Source organism: Haliotis rufescens, unplaced genomic scaffold, assembly GCF_023055435.1.
Source record: "Haliotis rufescens isolate VD_foot unplaced genomic scaffold, xgHalRufe1.0.p SCAF_14, whole genome shotgun sequence".
NCBI classification, from domain to species: domain Eukaryota; kingdom Metazoa; phylum Mollusca; class Gastropoda; order Lepetellida; family Haliotidae; genus Haliotis; species Haliotis rufescens.
In genome coordinates, this window is record NW_025963824.1 from 21,976,971 (window position 1) to 21,996,713 (window position 19,743).

General features: G+C 40.9%; 1 protein-coding gene across 1 annotated transcript in view; it reads right to left on the minus strand.

The window, feature by feature from the left end:
- Positions 1-7,905: 7,905 nt before the first annotated feature.
- Positions 7,906-19,743, minus strand: part of LOC124115124 (mothers against decapentaplegic homolog 6-like) — a 38,963-nt gene continuing 27,125 nt past the window's right edge. The window contains exon 4 of the mRNA XM_046475952.2: positions 7,906-11,394. Coding sequence (XP_046331908.1) covers positions 10,862-11,394 — 533 coding nt within the window. The 3' untranslated portion in view covers positions 7,906-10,861. The remainder of the gene's footprint in view (positions 11,395-19,743) is intronic.

A 19,743-nucleotide genomic window follows, 5' to 3' on the forward strand; every position in this document is an offset into this window, starting at 1 on the left:
TGAATTTACACCAGGACAGAAAGCTTTATATGACTGTTTAGGTATGAATTTACACCAGGACAGCCAGCTTTATATGACTGTTTAGGTATGAATTTACACCAGCACTGCCGGCTTTATATGACTGTTCAGATATGAATTTACACCAGGACAGCCAGCTTTATATAACTGTTAAAGTATGAATATACACCAGGACAGCCAGCTTTATATGACTGTTCAGATATGAATTTACACCAGGACAGACAGTTTTATATGACTGTTCAGGTATGAATTTACACCAGCACAGCCAGCTTTATATAACTGTTCAGATATGAATTTACACCAGGACAGCCAGCTTTATATGACTGTTCAGGCATGAATTTACACCAGGACAGCCAGTCCATAGCAGTTGGGACATGAATTTACATTAGGACAGCCAGCGCATAGCAGTTGGGTTATGAAATACTCAGGACAGCCAGTCCATAACAGTTGGGGTATGAATTTACACCAGGACAGCCAGTCCATAACAGATGGGGTATGAATTGGTACTAGGACAGCCAGCCTACAACAGTTGAGATGAATTTCCACTGGGATAGCCAGCCCATAACAGTTGGGGTATGAATTTCCACTAGGACATTCAGCATATAATTTTTGGGTTGGCCAACCAGCTTTATATTACTGTTCAGATATGAATTTACACCAGGACAGCCAGCTTTATATGACTGTTCAGGTATGAATTTACACCAGGACAGCCGGCTTTATACGACTGTTAAGGCATGAATTTACACCAGGGCAGCCAGCTTTATATGACTGTTTGGGTATGAATTTACACCAGGACAGACAGCTTTGGATAACTGTTCAGATATGAATTTACACCAGGACAGCAAGCTTTATATAACTGTTCAGATATGAATTTACACCAGGAAAGCCAGCTTTAATATACTGTTCAGGTATGAATATACACCAGGACAGCCAGCTTTATATGACTGTTCAGATATGAATTTACACCAGGACAGCAAGCTTTATATGACTGTTCGGGTATGAATTTAAACCAGGATAGACAGCTTTAGATAACTGTTCAGATATGAATTTACACCAGGACAGCAAGCTTTATATGACTGTTCAGATATGAATTTACACCAGGACAGCCAGCTTTATATGACTGTTCGGGTATGAATTTAAACCAGGATAGACAGCTTTAGATAACTGTTCAGATATGAATTTACACCAGGACAGCAAGCTTTATATGACTGTTTAGGTATGAATTTACACCAGGACAGCCAGCTTTATATGACTGTTCAGGTATGAATTTACACCAGGACAGCCGGCTTTATACGACTGTTAAGGCATGAATTTACACCAGGGCAGCCAGCTTTATATGACTGTTCGGGTATGAATTTACACCAGGACAGACAGCTTTGGATAACTGTTCAGATATGAATTTACACCAGGACAGCAAGCTTTATATAACTGTTCAGATATGAATTTACACCAGGAAAGCCAGCTTTAATATACTGTTCAGGTATGAATATACACCAGGACAGCCAGCTTTATATGACTGTTCAGATATGAATTTACACCAGGACAGCCAGCTTTATATGACTGTTCGGGTATGAATTTAAACCAGGATAGACAGCTTTAGATAACTGTTCAGATATGAATTTACACCAGGACAGCAAGCTTTATATGACTGTTTAGGTATGAATTTACACCAGGACAGCCAGCTTTATAATACTGTTCAGGTATGAATATACACCAGGACAGCCAGCTTTATATGACTGTTCAGATATGAATTTACTCCAGGACAGTCAGCTTTATATGACTGTTCAGGTATGAATATACACCAGGACAGCCAGCTTTATATAACTGTTCAGATATGAATTTACACCAGGACAGCCAGTTGTATATGACTGTTCAGGTATGAATTTACACCAGCACAGCCAGCTTTATATAACTGTTTCAGATATGAATTTACACCAGGACAGCCAGCTTTATATGACTGTTTAGGTATGAATTTACACCAGCACAGCCGGCTTTATTTGACTGTTCAGATATGAATTTACACCAGGACAGCCAGCTTTATATAACTTTCAGGTATGAATATACACCAGGACAGCCAGCTTTATATGACTGTTCAGGTATGAATTTACACCAGGACAGGCAGTTGTACATGACTGTTCAGGTATGAATTTACACCAGGACAGCCAGCTTTATATAACTGTTTCAGATATGAACTTACACCAGGACAGCCAGCTTTATATGACTGTTTAGGTATGAATTTACACCAGGACAGCCAGCTTTATATGACTGTTCAGATATGAATTTACACCAGGACGGCCAGCTTTATATAACTGTTCAGGTATGAATATACACCAGGACAGCCAGATTTATATGACTGTTCAGATATGAATTTACACCAGGACAACCTGTTTTATATGACTGTTCAGGTATGAATTTACACCAGCACAGCCAGCTTTATATGACTGTTCAGATATGAATTTACACCAGGACAGCCAGCTTTATATGACTGTTCAGGTATGGATTTACACCAGGACAGCCAGCTTAATATGACTGTTCAGGTATGAATTTACACCAGGACAGCAAGTTTTATATGACTGTTCAGGTATGAATTTACACCAGGACAGCCCTCTTATAACCGTTAAGGTATGAATATACACCAGGACAGTGACATTTATGGATTTATTGTTGTGACAACTTGACCCTACGAGATATATTTTATTACCAAGATGAATGAACCAAAGACCAACCATGGCATATTTAGTAGGAGAGTAAGACCTCTTGTAAAACCAAAAGAAAATAGAATTATTCAATTAATTTTCATACAATTTTTAAGCTGATCTTATATAATATACTTGTATTACTTTTAATCGTTTCGCCTCAAAAAGCAAGTGGTATAGACAGTAAGCGTTACACTCACCCTCAACACTTGGTCTCCATGTCTGGACTTGATACATGTGGCCAACATGGTGGTGTAATGCCACGTCAACCCTTATCAGCTGGTCATGGGTTCAAATCCAACACTCACCCTCAACACTTGGTCTCCATGTCTGGACTTGATACATGTGGCCAACATGGTGGTGTAATGCCACGTCAACCCTTATCAGCTGGTCATGGGTTCAAATCCCACACTCACCCTCAACACTTGGTCTCCATGTCTGGACTTGATACATGTGGCCAACATGGTGGTGTAGCAGTTAGGGTGGGTATAACACTGCACCAGGACACCTGGGCAACTGATCTTTGGTCTCCTTGTAACAGATGAAGTGGGATGAAATTGGGTTTAACGTCGCGTCCAAGATTATTGCACTAATATAGCTACGTGCATGAACGTGTGTGTCTGTGGCTGCTTCTACTAGTCCGGACCAATGCCGATTTATAGTGCCAGCTCACTGAGATACCATGCCACAGTTTAACATGAATACTCCACTCAGACAGAGTATACCAACTCCGAGCCGACCAGCCCTTGTTTTAGCCCCTTTATGTGGACAGCCAGCAAGGGTAACAACAGGTACCATCTTTTTCCTTGTAACAGTGTCTATCTGGGCTCCCTGGTTATATAAACTAGTAAATATACCAAATACCCGAGGACTGCTCTAAATATAAAGCTTTGATATGATGGCGAAGCAGCATTTATAAGGTTGGTCACACCCTGGTGACAACCCATCAATGTGCAATGAATGGGAGTGTGTGCTGCAATCTGATTGGTTGAACATAAACATTGTTAAATGGGAATAGAACCCAATATCTTCTCTACTTAATTACTTTTCTTGATAAGCATACCTTTTCTTTTTCTCAATCCAAAAAGAAATTTGAAAATAAATGTGCCATTAGGCTTGGTGAAATGGATATGCAGTATGCACTTCAATTTAGGTTTTTTCACATTCCGTAAACCAGGATGTTTCAGTGATCTTGGATATTACACCATCCATGGAGTCCTGATGTCATAGAACTCTGGCATCATGTCGGTCTCACAGCTGTCAGAGTTAACTTAGCGAGTGATACGGGTAGAATTTTTACATTTTTGTCCAAAGTGACACTAAACTAAATGTAAACAACACAAGACATATTTAAATTCACATTTTTGTTTTATTTCATAAATTTGGGGGAATCACTGCCCCATAACGTTCAGTAGTTTGAGTACTGACAGTTGATTGGTTGACTGTACAGATGCTACAATCCGATTGGCTGAAAACTCCCTCACTGCTGACAATACAATAAATATAGCACTAATAACAAGTTGCCATTTGCTTCTTCAGTCATCAGCAATCTTACTTTACATTGCCGTGTAATGCCAGCAAACAAATAAATATCAACACAATAATAACAAAAATACCGCCTTGTTTTACCAATGTCTTAACAACTGATAGCTACCCAATTCCATGGTTCCTAACTCTTGTTTTAATAAACTGCTATTGGTAGAGAAGAGAATTAAAGCTTTGGCGAGGTAGAGTATTTATCTCAGTGTGGACTCAAGTTGGTGCAAACTTTTAAAACAAGTCTGAGCCTGGCAAATCAACACATAAATAGAGTGAGTGACGTTGGTTTAACGCTGCTTTAAACAGTATTCCAGTTATATCACGGCGTGTCAGCTTAATGTGGGAGCAAAGATCAAAGTAGCGCAGGTCTTGGACATTTACTACTTCGGTGAAACCCACCAGCACGGGTATGGTGCTGACAAACCTTGAAACATATTCAGGGTGAATCCAAAATTGAACCCACAATCATAGGTTTCTGGTATGCCTAAGGGAGGCAACTCTGCACAGCAAATTGCAGCACCTTAGACAACCTGGGCCCCGCGCCCCCCTAGACCCACACATACACACATGTTCCAGGTTTTCTTGACACAACTGATGACAAGGATTACATCATCTACATGAATATCTGGTTGACTTTGATATAAGACATAAACATGTAATACATGCAATTTAATGAAGAGAACAGAATGATCAATTGTTGGCCATACCTTTTTCTTTGAACAGTGATCTTTATCCATTATCCATGAGAAAAAAGTAAACAGATTTCTGAATTAAACACAATTCTTTACTTTGCATGTTTTCTCTTTGGGCCTGGATAGTTATTTCGAAAATAAAAACATTAAGTTTCATTCTATAAAGATAGTTTGGGGTCAAATGTTTGAAAATATCATCATTGTTTTAATACTTGTAAAATAAAGTGTTCGCAAACAACAAAATAAAGTTTGACCATAAGATACAGGTATGTGGTTTTGAGGTCCTCAAGTCCGCTTAAATCTCAGAATCTTCAGAATAAGTAATTTTGATCACACAAAAAGAGTTATTTGTAAACATTTTTGTAAAATCATGTAAAAGTGATTTTATTTAAACAATATATCAAAACTGGCAATTTCCTTGAAATAATCAATCCTTCTCCAAGCTTAATATGGATGAGGATGTTGTCTATAACAGATATAATTCTTTTAAAGGATCTGATGAACACGATGAAAGTTTTGAGATGACTCCAAATGGGATGATCAACATTTGACAGTACAATAAACACCAATACAAGCACAACAAGCTTTGTATCAATACAAGGTACAAGACTTGTACCAACACAAAGTGTTGCTTACTTGTACCATGCTTGTATGAATACAATGAGGTACATCATTTGAATGGGAACAAGACTTGTACAGACACAAGTGTTGCTAATTGGTACCATGCTTGTATGAATACAATGAGGTACATCATTTGTGTAGGTACAAGATACAAGATACAATGAGGGAGTTTCTGGCCATGCTTCTCTGCCACCAGTACTGGGAACCCTGTGCCAAGACACCACACACCACGGGGGCACCACCGCCGCCGCCACACTTGAACCATCTCATAACACACTGACCTTCACATCAACTTAGAATGCATATCAATAATTGTTATCATGCATATCAGCTGTTATCTTGCTGTTAAGCCTCATGAATGCCTGTTATCCTCGTCAATACTTCACAGTCTTGTATATATTACGTTCTGGTATCATAGGATAAGATAGTTAACAAGTATGTAAAGTATTGACAGTGGTCTGTTGTGTATTCTGTACAGATTTTCATCTCCATATAAAGCACAAGTTTCATCTGGATACTTCATGTTAAAAAAAGAACAACTTAACAAACATTGAACCATCTCATGCTAGCATCCTTTTATCACATCTTCAAATAAACTTTAAAAAGTCAGATCTTTTCTGTTGGGTCTAAATTGTAATAAATATTGACATTTTCAAGATGAAAAGCTCAGAAACAATACATACTGTTGCATTCAAGTGCAGCCGCAATCAACTGTCCTGCCAATGTTTGGCTAGGGGTAAGATTACAGCGGAGTTATCTCCCCTGACCCAGGAGCCAGCAAGTCTGGCCTCTCCCCACGCCATTCAAGAGTGCAACAAACAACATTCCGGAGATAGTTCAAGTGTAGCGGCATTGTCTGTACCTTCAGTAGCTACTGCAGCTCTCTCACACAGACCACACTCTACAGCACTGCCAGCCAAACAAATAAATAGAACACAAAACAAAGTAACTTTAGGCAAATACTGGAACAACTAGCATTTAACTTTAACCTGACTCCACCTGGTCTACTAAATGCGCTTTTAAAACAATCACTTAAAGATCAGCCCCTAATTACAATCTGACTACTTTCAATGCTGCAGAAAGATTGTATTCAAATTCAAACTTTTAAAACAAAAACAATATTTTCTTCCATTCAAAAGATAATTAAAAATCAAATTCTGTTCAAATGTGAAACAAAATATACACAATGGCCTGTAAATTCAATTTAATTTTCTTTGTATGACTTAAAAACGAAATATTTGATGTAAGTGACTGCTGCCAGTTTTGCCCCCTAAAGCCTGCTAATCCCCTTCCCCCTGCCCAATCCCAAGCCTGCCCCCTCAAACCACGGGGGATCATGAAGCTAGCTCTATAATATTCTATTGTGTGAGTAGTCCATCATTTCTCTCACATCACTAGCCAAACATTTCACCCAAGACCCATTCTCCTGCAAATGGTTTTCCCTTATTGAAATATGAAAGCCATGTAAGACAGTGAACTGGCGGACGAGGAGGCCCCACACTAACTGCAGGCAATTCACTGTGAGGGGGAACAAGAGGCTTTCACAACAAGGAGAGTCAAGAAACCCAAAGTCATTGTCGGGAGTCACTATCAGGTAGTCCACCAGCGGGGAGATGGAGGAGGATTGGGGGGGGGGGGGGGGGGGGGGTTTCTAAATGTGTCTCACATGATGGAGGGCATCTTACACTTACAAGCAAAACTTGTCATATTCTCAGGCAAATCAGTCCATTATATTCTCAGATAAATCTGTCTATCAGTCTGTTAGTCTAGGTAAATCTGTGTCATATTCTCAGATAAATCAGTCTGTCATATTCTCAGGTAACTCCGTCCCTTCATACTGTCTGGTGAATCTAACTGTGGTGCACTCAGGTGTATTCAGGAACCTACTACTGACCCACCTGTATGATCTCAATTCTCAGAGTACATCTGTATTCAACCCCAAAACTTGCAGAACAATTCTAGAGGACAACATTAAACCTCCATGAACTACTCTTCTTTCAATTCAAAAACAAACATCATGGTACACATGAACTCAACAATCCCAGATATTAAATTTTTAACACAGACTTGTCCCTTGAAACATCTGAATGATAAATGAGGCCATCCAATGTTCAGTACTTTCATGTCGGACCTATAGAAGAGTGGAAACTGATGCCATTCAGCTAGTCAAATAGTGAAACAATCAAGACCAAATGACCCTCCCGTTACTCATACCTATGTATTTCAAATAATGTGATTTCAACATGTAAATATTTTTCAAGAGATAATGCAAACAAAGCTGTATAAAATATCCACCTACATTGACCAACTACATGTTTGTGTGTCTTTTTGCAAGAATCTAGTCAGCCTGGCGCAGGTCCTCTTAATCCCTGTAGATCAAGAGCCCTCATAAACTGCAGGAGACATCTATTCCTGCTCAGTCACCTTCTCATATTGTCCTATTTGCATTTAGGTTTCACGATCCCTGCTATCCAATGTCACTTTAAGTTGCGAGTTTCACCTGATCATGTCCCAATATGCAGATAGCAGATATAGATTTGCTCAAGTGGCTGGCTGGAGCATGGCCGACATCTCGCTGTGTTACCATCACTGCTTAATTATTCTGAAAATCTGTCATCTTGGGGAGAAGATACAACCTGGCTCATAATCTGCTGTGTTAGACTTCAAACTGCTTCAGACTGATCTCATTATGAACGGCCTTCTTAGGACACAACTACAGCAAACATTCATCTTACACCAGAATAAACTGAATTAAATTCATCATCACATCCACTGGACATTCAGCTCGATCTAGTGTAGCGCAATATCCTCGATGACCAAAATAGTTATATCATATTGTATATAAATATAAATTCTTGATCTGCACTGATAAACCTGCTCCTAAGCATCTACCCCTCCCCTCCCCTCCCTGGAGACACGGGGACAGAGGTCTATATACCTCCACATAAAACTGTCACCCTTGCTTCTCCTGCCCAACCCTTGTCACCCGTCCTCATGTCACCACCATCCTCCGTCATCAAGGCACCTAGTCACCAAGGCACCTATGATCAAGTCAAGTCACCAAGGCACCCATCGTCAAGTGTTCCCCCACCCGTCGCCATCACATCATCCCCCTCTCGCTGTCCCCATACACCGGCTCCCTCCCTTCCTCCCTTATGCTGGAAGACAACTGGCAGGTGAGTCCTGCCTGCCCTCCTGGCCCCATGTCAGTCACTGACCCTCCTGAACAGGGTTAACTGTCCTGTATCCTGTCCAGAAGCATCCTCTGACGATGAGGTTAACACAGCCAGGTATCCACACCAACGTCAGTGGCCAGTCCCCAACCAGCCAGGATCCTCTAAGCTTTCCCTATTCATCATTAACAATACTAAAACATTTTCTTATAGCTATCACTAAGAGGTATTAGATCCTTTTAATTCCTATTATGAAACCTTCTGTGCGTATCATTTGATTTCAGCATTACTTTATGTGTTAAGGAATATGGAGTCCTCATACATTCTATATTTCTAAATATGAAACGTTCCAGCATTTGCCGTAGTTACCATGAGGCCAGCCTGGAGGTAGCAGTGCTGTGCAGCCAGTCTGTGTGAAGGAGGCAGTCCATTTCACCATGCACACACCGTGCACCAACAACATCGAACTCATAACAGTTGCTTTGTACAATGTACAAAAAAAAACAATTTTCAAAATTTAAAATTCATTCAAACAGTTTTATCAAATCATTTCAAATTTGGACACCTTCAGCCACAATTTCTCTTACAGCCCACCCATGCTGGTGCCCTTGGGTGATAGGCAGAATGTGGCTGCCCCACCCCTCGGGGGCCTGCCGTGTGTGTGAGGTAACAAACATATAACATAGCAGTAACAGAACATTGACGCCAGCTAATGAGGTAGATTCATATTAAAATGCTGCTAAAACGTCAACAAACAGCCGAGTCAAGACTACAGAGGAAATATTATCATTAACACTGCAGTCTTTTGTAGTAAAACTCCTTGAAACTCCATCGGGAAATTCTAATCTTCAAGCACATTCATGACAACAATGACTTGAAGTCAGTTTTTCCCAATAACTTTTGAAAATGGACCTGTCAAATGGGTAGCATCTAAAACTCTTAACACAACACATGTAAAACAAATGTCAAAACAAAACAAAGCCTGATGTTAAAACCTTACCAAGTCTTGAATCGGCTGCTTGTGAGAGTTAAAAATACTTGCACATTGTCTCAGGTAGCGTTCCCATGGCAACAAAAACATTCCGTTACCATGGCAACCTTCAAACATAAAACTTCCCTTGGAAGTGTAGTAGAGCTGAAGAGGGCATAATTGAATTACACAACTCGTGTTGACAAAGAATTGCACACCATTGGTCTTGGCACAACATTCCCACAATTCCATATCTATTTTGTATTTCAACAGGATAAAAAGTGCCAAATGCATTGCACTTCTGATGTCATAAATTACATGATAAAAATGTCTGGACCGTATGTACAGAGACACGTATACACAGGCACATGGTATGCTTATATAAAATATTTATAACTGGGCTCATTTGTTTTTGCCCTCCGTTCACGTACCATTTCTTGGACCACTTCAGGCCCAGTTAATTTGATTTCTGCATATATACATATTTCATATAGGTATGTATGTAGGTAGTTCAGTATTCAAGGGAGGTAACTAGTATTTTCTTTTCCTGCTTCCGCCTGGGCATCTGTTATTGCATGATGGGAAATATTCACGATTTATAACACGGCCAGTTGACTTGTTTTCTGCATAGCGAGATGTACGTGACCTTGACATTGACAAAGAAGGCACTTTGTATGGAAATGAGGCTGGCGTCATCGGCCTGATCCACGCCCACCTCTGCACCATCATTTTATGCAGGTTTTTTTTCGGATACTTAAATCGTGGGCAAATCCCAATTTTCCACTTCTGACCCTGTCCAAGGACAGGGCCACACTGAAATGCTAACAATAATCCAGTAAGCAGTACGTTAGACCCGTTTCTTTCCGAAGACCCCAAGTGGGGCCGCCATTTTGGTATCATGCTATGGGACGCAGCTTGGAGGACCTGGGCCATGGAGGGTCAGTTAGGACCAGATGAGGTATCAGGTCCTCCTGGTGAGGAGGACTGAAAGCCGAGGCCCACGCAAGCCTCATCCCATGCACAATCATCACAAGCCTCCCCTGGAGCAGGTGCTTCTTCACCCCTGGGTGGAGGGGAGGGGGACACTTTTAGTTTGAATGCCCAGAGTTGTGACGCAATTCCAAGACCTTTCGGTCCCAATCCTAGCCACTATCACCTGTTAATGTTTAAAAGTATTTCCACCCAACATGGACATGAAGTCACAAACTGGCGGGAGTAACACGGGCCCCATCCCTTGGCAAAACTGATCCGAATTGAGCTTGGGTCATACGGCCCATCGTACTGCAGGGGGTCACGAGTTCGTTCCAACGCCTCCGCCTCCTCATAGTCGAACATTTTGATTGAATATCCTGGCATGACTTTCCGAACCACTAACATCCGAGAATTGGGAAGTTCCAGCGTTGGAGAGTTGACGAAGATCGGAAAGAGGGAGCGGTTATACACCCACACACCGTCCCCCTCCTGACTGAGGATAATACCAAATCCTATCTTCTCTCGAGTCCGTCGCACAGATTCTAAGTTCGAGTCCTGTTGTAGTATCTCCAGACACATGCCGTCTCCGTGTGGCAGAACTTGGAAGATGCTAATGCTGGGTTCGAATACTGTGAAGAGTCGGCCAACGCGTTGCCGCTGCTCCCAGTAGGCGATGTTGCACCAGTGAGGGCCGCTCATGGCATTCACGCTGTCTGAAATACACAGAAGAGCACAGTCAGTACAAGTCAAGATGAATAAAGGCTACAGCATGTGGCTATGGATAATAAGACTAGAACTGTGTGATAACATAACATACAACATGGTGGACAATACTGATACAGCCACAAAGTGGATAGGGATACACACTGGTGAGTGAGTGAGTGGTGGAGTGAGTGAGTGAGTGACGGAGTGAGTGAGAGAGAGAGAGTTAGAAAACAAGCATGAGAATGGGTAGATTATTATGCTGTTTTTAGCAATATTCCAGTTTATATCACAGCAGGGACACACCTGAATTCAGCTTCACATAAAGTGAATAGAGATACATCAGGAAAGTGAATAGAGACACAACAGGAAAGTGAATAGAGACACAACAGAAAAGTGAATAGAGACAGAACAGGAAAGTGAATAGAGACAGAACAGGAAAGTGAATAGAGACACAACAGAAAAGTGAATAGAGAAACAGGAAAGTGAATAGAGAAACAACAGAAAGTGAATAGAGATACAACAGAAAAGTGAATAGAGAAACAACAGGAAAGTGAATAGAGATACAAAAGTGAATAGAGATACAACAGAAAGTGAACAGAGAAACAACAGAAAAGTGAACAGAGATACAACAGGAAAGTGAACAGAGAAACAACAGGAAAGTGAATAGAGAAACAACAGGATAGTGAATAGAGAAACAACAGGAAAGTGAACAGAGATACAACAGAAAAGTGAATAGAGAAACAACAGGAAAGTGAATAGAGAAACAACAGTAAAGTGAATAGAGATACAACAGAAAAGTGAATAGAGATACAACAGAAAAGTGAATAGAGATACAACCGGAAAGTGAATAGTTAAACAACAGAAAAGTGAATAGAGATACAACAGAAAAGTGAATAGAGATACAAAAGTGAATAGAGATACAACAGAAAAGTGAATAGAGATACAACAGAAAAGTGAACAGAGATACACCATGAGAAGTAGGAGAAGAGCCTAACACTACCACACAAGACGACGTTTGAACGACTGACAGTAGCATACCTACATACTGACCAAAGAGCCCAACAACATGCACGCTGGACATCACTCCCACATGAGATACAGGGACCAGTCCACACGGACTGAAGACTTCCCCCATCCCACCCCCAGGTGGTATTGCCTTCCACACTTTTGTCAACTTTTACAAATTTATTCTACATCAAATTTTTGCTTTTTCTTGCCAAAACAATAACACGGAAAAACAACAAGTTTATAAACTATTTTATTTGCTACATAATTTTCCTAACTGTATCCAAATCGTTGTGCTATTGTCCTGTGAGATGCGTGTGGAAACTGTTCAACCTGCCCGGCCATCACAGATCAAGGATCCAGCTAGTTCAAGCCAAGGTATTCAAGTCCTAGTTTCAAAGTTGAAAGTTACAACATTTCCTGGATGAGATCGTAACACCTAGTAATCACACATTCTTGTGAGGAACAGAAGACACAGGCTCAGAAATTCTCCAACAAACAGACAATGTATGAATCATTTTCTTGGTACACACAGTTTGAACACTCAAGTTAAACAAGCAACATCTTCAATGTGCAATAACTCTGTCAATAAAGTATTTTTCACATAATAAAAATAACACACATTTAACTTAATCCACATTCTTCAATACTACAAAAGTTCTGATCATGTTAATGAAAATATAACAGCTTGTGTTATAATGAGTGAGAGGAGTGTGTCCCAGCTTGCACGCTATAAGAGGGCGACATAAGGGAAGAGAAGAGTGATAGCTACGCGACAGCGAGGCACCAGTCTGCAATAGGGTCTAGCGCTATCAGTGAATTTGAGACAGGGAACCTCAATGCTAGCTCTACTCCTAAAAGCCACAACGCTTATCACTCCCTGCCCATCGCAAGGAGCACCCCATGATGAATGTATACCTCAAGCCGGGTCTATTTGAGGAATGTGCAGGAGGGCCAACTTAACAGCTGCCAGCCAAACCACAAAGTCTATATCTCCTTCAAATATTTTCCTTGTATATCATAAATATATGATTTGGTGGATCTTGAATAATAGGTCCGGTATGAATTTGAAGTGAATACTGGTGGTTTGGGAGGTGTGATTGTCGAGGCCTGCGACCTATCCGCCCTCTCGGAGGTTGGAGTGGATCGGCCCGGGGAGCCACAGATCTGTGTATTCTCCAGCAGGCTGAGAGCAAGGGCCCCAGTATGTGTGCTATTTTCAACCTTTTGCCGATCCAATGTTAAAACTCACAATTAAACTCACGACAAACTTACAACGCTTTTTCTAGGAAGAGTTCTTTGGTTGTCCCAAATCTCAGGTTTAAACATTACCACACTGTTTTTCACACCTCACTTTCATATTGTTGATTCTCTCATTAGAGAGTGGGTGATTTCCTTCATCTCGTGCATGGTCAACGTTTAATTGTTTATTTGAACAGGGGCATATCTGAATGATTCTTAAACTCTGCCTCACCAGTAGGTCCACATGTTTGTTGTTTCTACCAGATACTTACATTCCATCTGTAGGACAGAGCATCACACAAATCACATCTCCGCCTAGTGTATACCTTCCATAATTTCATTCATGCTAACTACCGTGACTACAGTTCAAACACGGCTGTGTTATTAAACACGTAACTTTTTCAACCAAACAATGAATTATTTCCACATAATCGGTAGGTTACTTGGAGGGCTAGGATTAGTGTCTAGGCCGACCCTATCCTTGCATTGATAAGAAATAAAATATATACCGCTGTAGCGCCATATTGTAAAGGTGAAAGCCATTGTGCAGTTAATGATGTGTATAATAACGAGACCCGGCAATGCACATAGTGTGGATTCCCACTGTACACAGAACACTGTCTCAGGCAGGTCTATATGGCCTGCGGCAAACACAGGCATGAGGGGCCATGTGTCGTCGCTGGGGACCACTTATGACACAGGCATGTGGGTCCACGTGTCGTCACTGGGGACCACTTATGACACAGGTATGTTGGGCCATGTATCGTCACTGGGGACCACTTATGACACAGGCATGTTAGGCCATGTGTCGTCACTGGGGACCACTTATGACACAGGTATGTGGGGCCATGTGTCATCACTGGGGACCACTTATGACACAGGCATGTTAGGCCATGTCGTCACTGGGAACCACTTATGACACAGGTATGTGGGGTCATGTGTCATCACTGGGGACCACTTATGACACAGGTATGTGGGGCCATGTGTCATCACTGGGGACCACTTATGACACAGGTATGTGGGGCCATGTGTCATCACTGGTAACCACTTATGACACAGGTATGTGGGGCCATGTGTCATCACTGGGGACCACTTATGACACAGGTATGTGGGGCCAAGTGTCGTCATATTCATGATATATCGTTAATTTGTGACCCATTTCACAATGTCATGATTGGCCAACCACATGGTATAATGCCTCAAAGTAATTCTGTCACCTTTAACATGAATGTAAAATAAGATATATTCTAAAAAGAACCACATTTTGAGAATTCAAAAAAGAGGAATCTCCTGAACATTCTCTAGCAAAGGCAACACATCCCCCGTTATATTCTGTATGCCTCCACCACCATGACCTACAGTCCAGTTCATCTGATATGGCCCCGATGGGCAGGCCAGCAAGCAAATTAAGTCTCCGACAGAGACACTCCTTAGACAGGCTCCACAACATCTAAACAAAGGCCAGCCATGACGGGGTTTGAACAAGGGGGTCGTGGGCTGTAGAAACATATTATAAAACTGCCTATGCCGAGGACTTGAAGTTGACCTGGAGCCTCAGTGAGTCTCCGTCTAGACCTTGTGATTGTTAGTTGACTGCAGTCCCAGCATTAGTCAATATAATTACATACATCCCCCACCCACCTCCCCTTGTCATCTACAGGTTATTTCACATGTCGGCCCAATACTGGCCTTACAGACTTGTTATGGACACATGTGATGGCCAAATACTGGCCTTACAGACTTGTCATGGACACATGTGATGGCCAAATACTGGCCTTACAGACTTGTTATGGACACATGTGATGGCCAAATACTGGCCTTACAGACTTGTCATGGACACATGTGATGGCCAAATACTGGCCTTACAGACTTGTCATGGACACACGTGATGGCCAAATACTGGCCTTACAGACTTGTCATGGACACATGTGATGGCCAAATACTGGCCTTACAGACTTGTCATGGACACATGTGATGGCCAAATACTGGCCTTACGGGCTTGTCACGGACACATGTGATGGCCAAATACTGGCCTTACAGACTTGTCATGGACACATGTGATGGCCAAATACTGGCCTTACAGACTTGTCATGGACACATGTGATGGCCAAATACAGACCTTACACGCTTGTCACGGACACACGTGATGGCCAAATACTGGCCTTACGGGCTTGTCACGGACACATGTGATGGCCAAATACTGGCCTTACAGGATTGTCACATTTTGATCCTCGAAAAGATCTAAGAGCTAAGATGATCATCACTTCCCAACTTTAACATAGACTCACAACAATAATAGCTCTAAGATTGCTTAGTGGAGCGGGGCCCTGGGCGGACAAGCTTGCCACGGACGCATTCATACATCAGGTCCATGTGAATTGCTTACACCAGTGTTGATCCTACAGCAGATGGTCACTAATCACAACAAGCAGAATCCACCACATACTAATGACTGAAGAGGCTGAATGTTCTGAGACAATATGCCCGTTTTCCTAGATCAGCTCTGGATGTTATACTATAGATGTAATTAGTGTAATATGGTGATCGTGAAAGAGAACATGGACAATTTTCACTGATGATTTAATAACGTAGATAACCCTCAAGTTGACAATTACAGTAAAATCCCAACCAAAATTCAGATCAAAGGGACTAAGCAACATAAACTGACTATTAATAAGTCAAAACTAGATTACTGTGATTACATATACAGAGCTCCAGATAAGCTTTTGGTGTTGTAGGTATTTTACCCATGCATTTTAAAATCATTGGGTATCAGTAATTCTATCTGGGTATTCAAATTTCTGTTACCCACTAGTTTTTACACATGTGGGTAATGAACTTAAATATTTAAAAACACTATTCATCTAGTCCCTGCAAACTGGTGTTGTGTGGGTTCGAGAGCTTTATAGGACTCAAAAATACCATGATACTCCCACAAGAAAGTGTGATGGCAAATGATTGTGACGTAACTGTCATCATGGAGTGGACGGAATGCCCGTTTATAATTTCAAAATAAGTTGCCGATTTGCTAATCAATACTTCACAATATTTTGGTGATACGCACAAGTTTTATTTTTGTAGCTTATCTGTAATGTTCGTTGCGTATTTGATACGCTTGGATTTTATTTTACTGCATATTTCTGCATTTCTGATGCGTATTTTACGCAGATACGCAGCTTATCTGGAGCTCTGATATATAGCAACATAATCAATACTATCTTGTATGATTCTGGTTTGAGCATGACTAATATTCAAATAAATCTTCAAACAGATTATTCTTCTAACATGTCTATCAAGAAAACACTAAAGTGAGTGAGTCAAACATGTAAAGTGAGTGTGTCAAGCATGTAAAGTGAGTGAGACAAACATGTAAAGGGAGTGTGTCAAGCATGTAAAGTGAGTGTGTCTAGCATGTAGAGTGAGTGAGTCAAGCATGTAAAGTGAGTGAGTCAAGCATGTAATGTGATTGGGTCAAGCATGTAAAGTGAGTGAGACAAACATGTAAAGTGAGTGAGTCAAACATGTAAAGTGAGTGAGTCAAATATGTAAAGTGAGTGGGTAAAATATGTAGAGTGAGTGTCAAGCATGTAAAGTGAGTGAGACAAACATGTAAAGTGAGTGGGTAAAATATGTAGAGTGAGTGTCAAGCATGTAAAGTGAGTGAGTCAAATATGTAAAGTGAGTGGGTAAAAATATGTAGAGTGAGTGTCAAGCATGTAAAGTGAGTGAGACAAACATGTTAAGTGAGTGAGTCAAATATGTAAAGTGAGTGAGTCAAATATGTAAAGTGAGTGCGTCAAGCATGTAAAGTGAGTGAGTCAAACATGTAAAGTGAGTGTGTCAAATATGTAAAGTGAGTGTGTCAAGCATGTAAAGTGAGTGAGTCAAGCATGTTAAGTGATTGGGTCACGCATGTAAAGTGAGTGAGTCAAGCATGTACAGTGAGTGAGTCAAGCATGTAAAGTGAGTGAGTCAAGCATGCAAAGTGAGTCAAGCATGTAAAGTGAGTCAAGCATGTAAAGTGAGTCAAGCATTTTAAGTGAGTCAAGCCTGTAGAGTGAATGAGTCAAATATGTAAAGTGAGTGCATCAAGCATGTAAAGTGAGTGAGTCAAACATGTAAAGTGAGTGAGTCAAATATGTAAAGTGAGTGTGTCAAATATGTAAAGTGAGTGTGTCAAGCATGTAGAGTGAGTGTGTCAAGCATGTAGAGTGAGTGAGTCAAGCATGTAAAGTGAGTGAGTCAAGCATGTTAAGTGATTGGGTCACGCATGTAAAGTGAGTGAGTCAAGCATGTTCAGTGAGTGAGTCAAGCATGTACAATGAGTGAGTCAAACATGTAAAGTCAGTGAGTCAAGCATGTAAAGTGAGTCAAGCCTGTAGAGTGAGTGAGTCAAACATGTAAAGTGAGTCAAGCATGTACAGTGAGTAAGGCAAACATGTAAAGTGAGTGAGTCAGGCATGTAGAGTGAGTCAAGCATGTAAAGAGAGTGAGTCAAGCATGTAAAGTGAGTGAGTCAAGCATGTAAAGTGAGTGAGTCAAACATGTAAAGTCAGAGAGAAAACTCAATGTGAATTCAGCAATATGTGCATCTGTAAGCATCTATCAGTTCCACGGCTCTCTCTAAAAGGTAATACATCAATTACATAATCAGATTATCCAGATATTCACCAGGAATTATTTCCCACTCTGGAACATATCAACTGCCTGGTGTATAATCATGTTAACCTTAGCATAGTGCTGTAACTACATTTCCTGACTGACAAAACAAAATCACACACAAAACTGAAGTTGAAAATCATTTCAAATTGATCTATACACTTTGAGAAGGGTCTGTTTGCTTTCTGTCATGTGCTACTGAACATACATATTCTGTTCCGGGCAATGATAAAGTACAGTTTGAACAGAGTACTGTTTGAGTATATTCAACAGTCTATGGTTCTACATAGGTGTGCAATATAGTTTAAATATTCTCTATGAATGCTCACATCATTTTGTCAACTGGGACATTAGTTTATGACCCGCGACAACCTTGCAGTCAATTCATATGCTTCTATATGTAAGGGACCCTGTTAATATCACTTTGACAAAGTAAGCTAGGCCTGTCCCAACCAAATGGAGGCCAACTTCTAACCTTGGAAGGTTAGCTCACTCTATACTACAAGCAACAACAATGTTAGGAGAGAAAAAAGAGGGTGACATTGGCGCCTTATGCATAGAGCGGACTCACTCAAGCTATTTAGGTGAGAGTCTTTGCTTTCACACTCATATGAAAAGAGGCTGCGCCGGCAACAAAGGTCTTTTCGACTCGTTGTCGCTTGAACAACAATAAGCAATGTAGGGGAGTCTCACTGTCAACATAGGCAGAAAGGCAGCAGGAAGATAGTATATTTTGAAGGAGAAATTGTGAATGTCCAAGTCAAGAGCAGAAAGATACATCTATAGGTTTGATCCCGTACTAAGTACACAGTGTCGGAGATGGAACAAAACATATCAACAGGTTACGCCATCTGCAAGCTCCACACACTGTCAGGCACTGGTTCCTCCAACACCTCAATACGGAACTCAACATAGCGCTGTGTGTGGTATCACGATTTACACATACCCTGTAAATTGTATTGTAAGCTCCCTGCACCATCAAAAGGATGCACTCTGCAGTAATAACTAACTACCCATTGATACAGTGAGGGCAATGATCTAGTAATTGCCATTCCACACAGAAAGTTACCGACTCCAAAGCAGCTCTATGTGTGTTAATGGTTAAAAGATATAATACCTACAGTGTTGTATTAGGATATAACTCATGCACTATGAGTGTGCACTGGCCATGTGATTCATGACACACATCTCTACAATAAAGGAAACAGTCTAGTGGCAAGTCCTGATACAAGTGTTGGTCTTATCTACTGCAAATGGAAATACAAAATATTTATAACACTGGCTGAATTATGCTCATTCACCCTTTAACAACTTTAAATATCAAGTCCTTTATTAAATATATTTAACATAGCACTTTTAAACTGACATACAGCAATCGACACAGGGAAACCAAAATTAGCTTCACATATTTTATCCATTTGGGGAATCAAACCTGGGTTTCAGTGGATGAG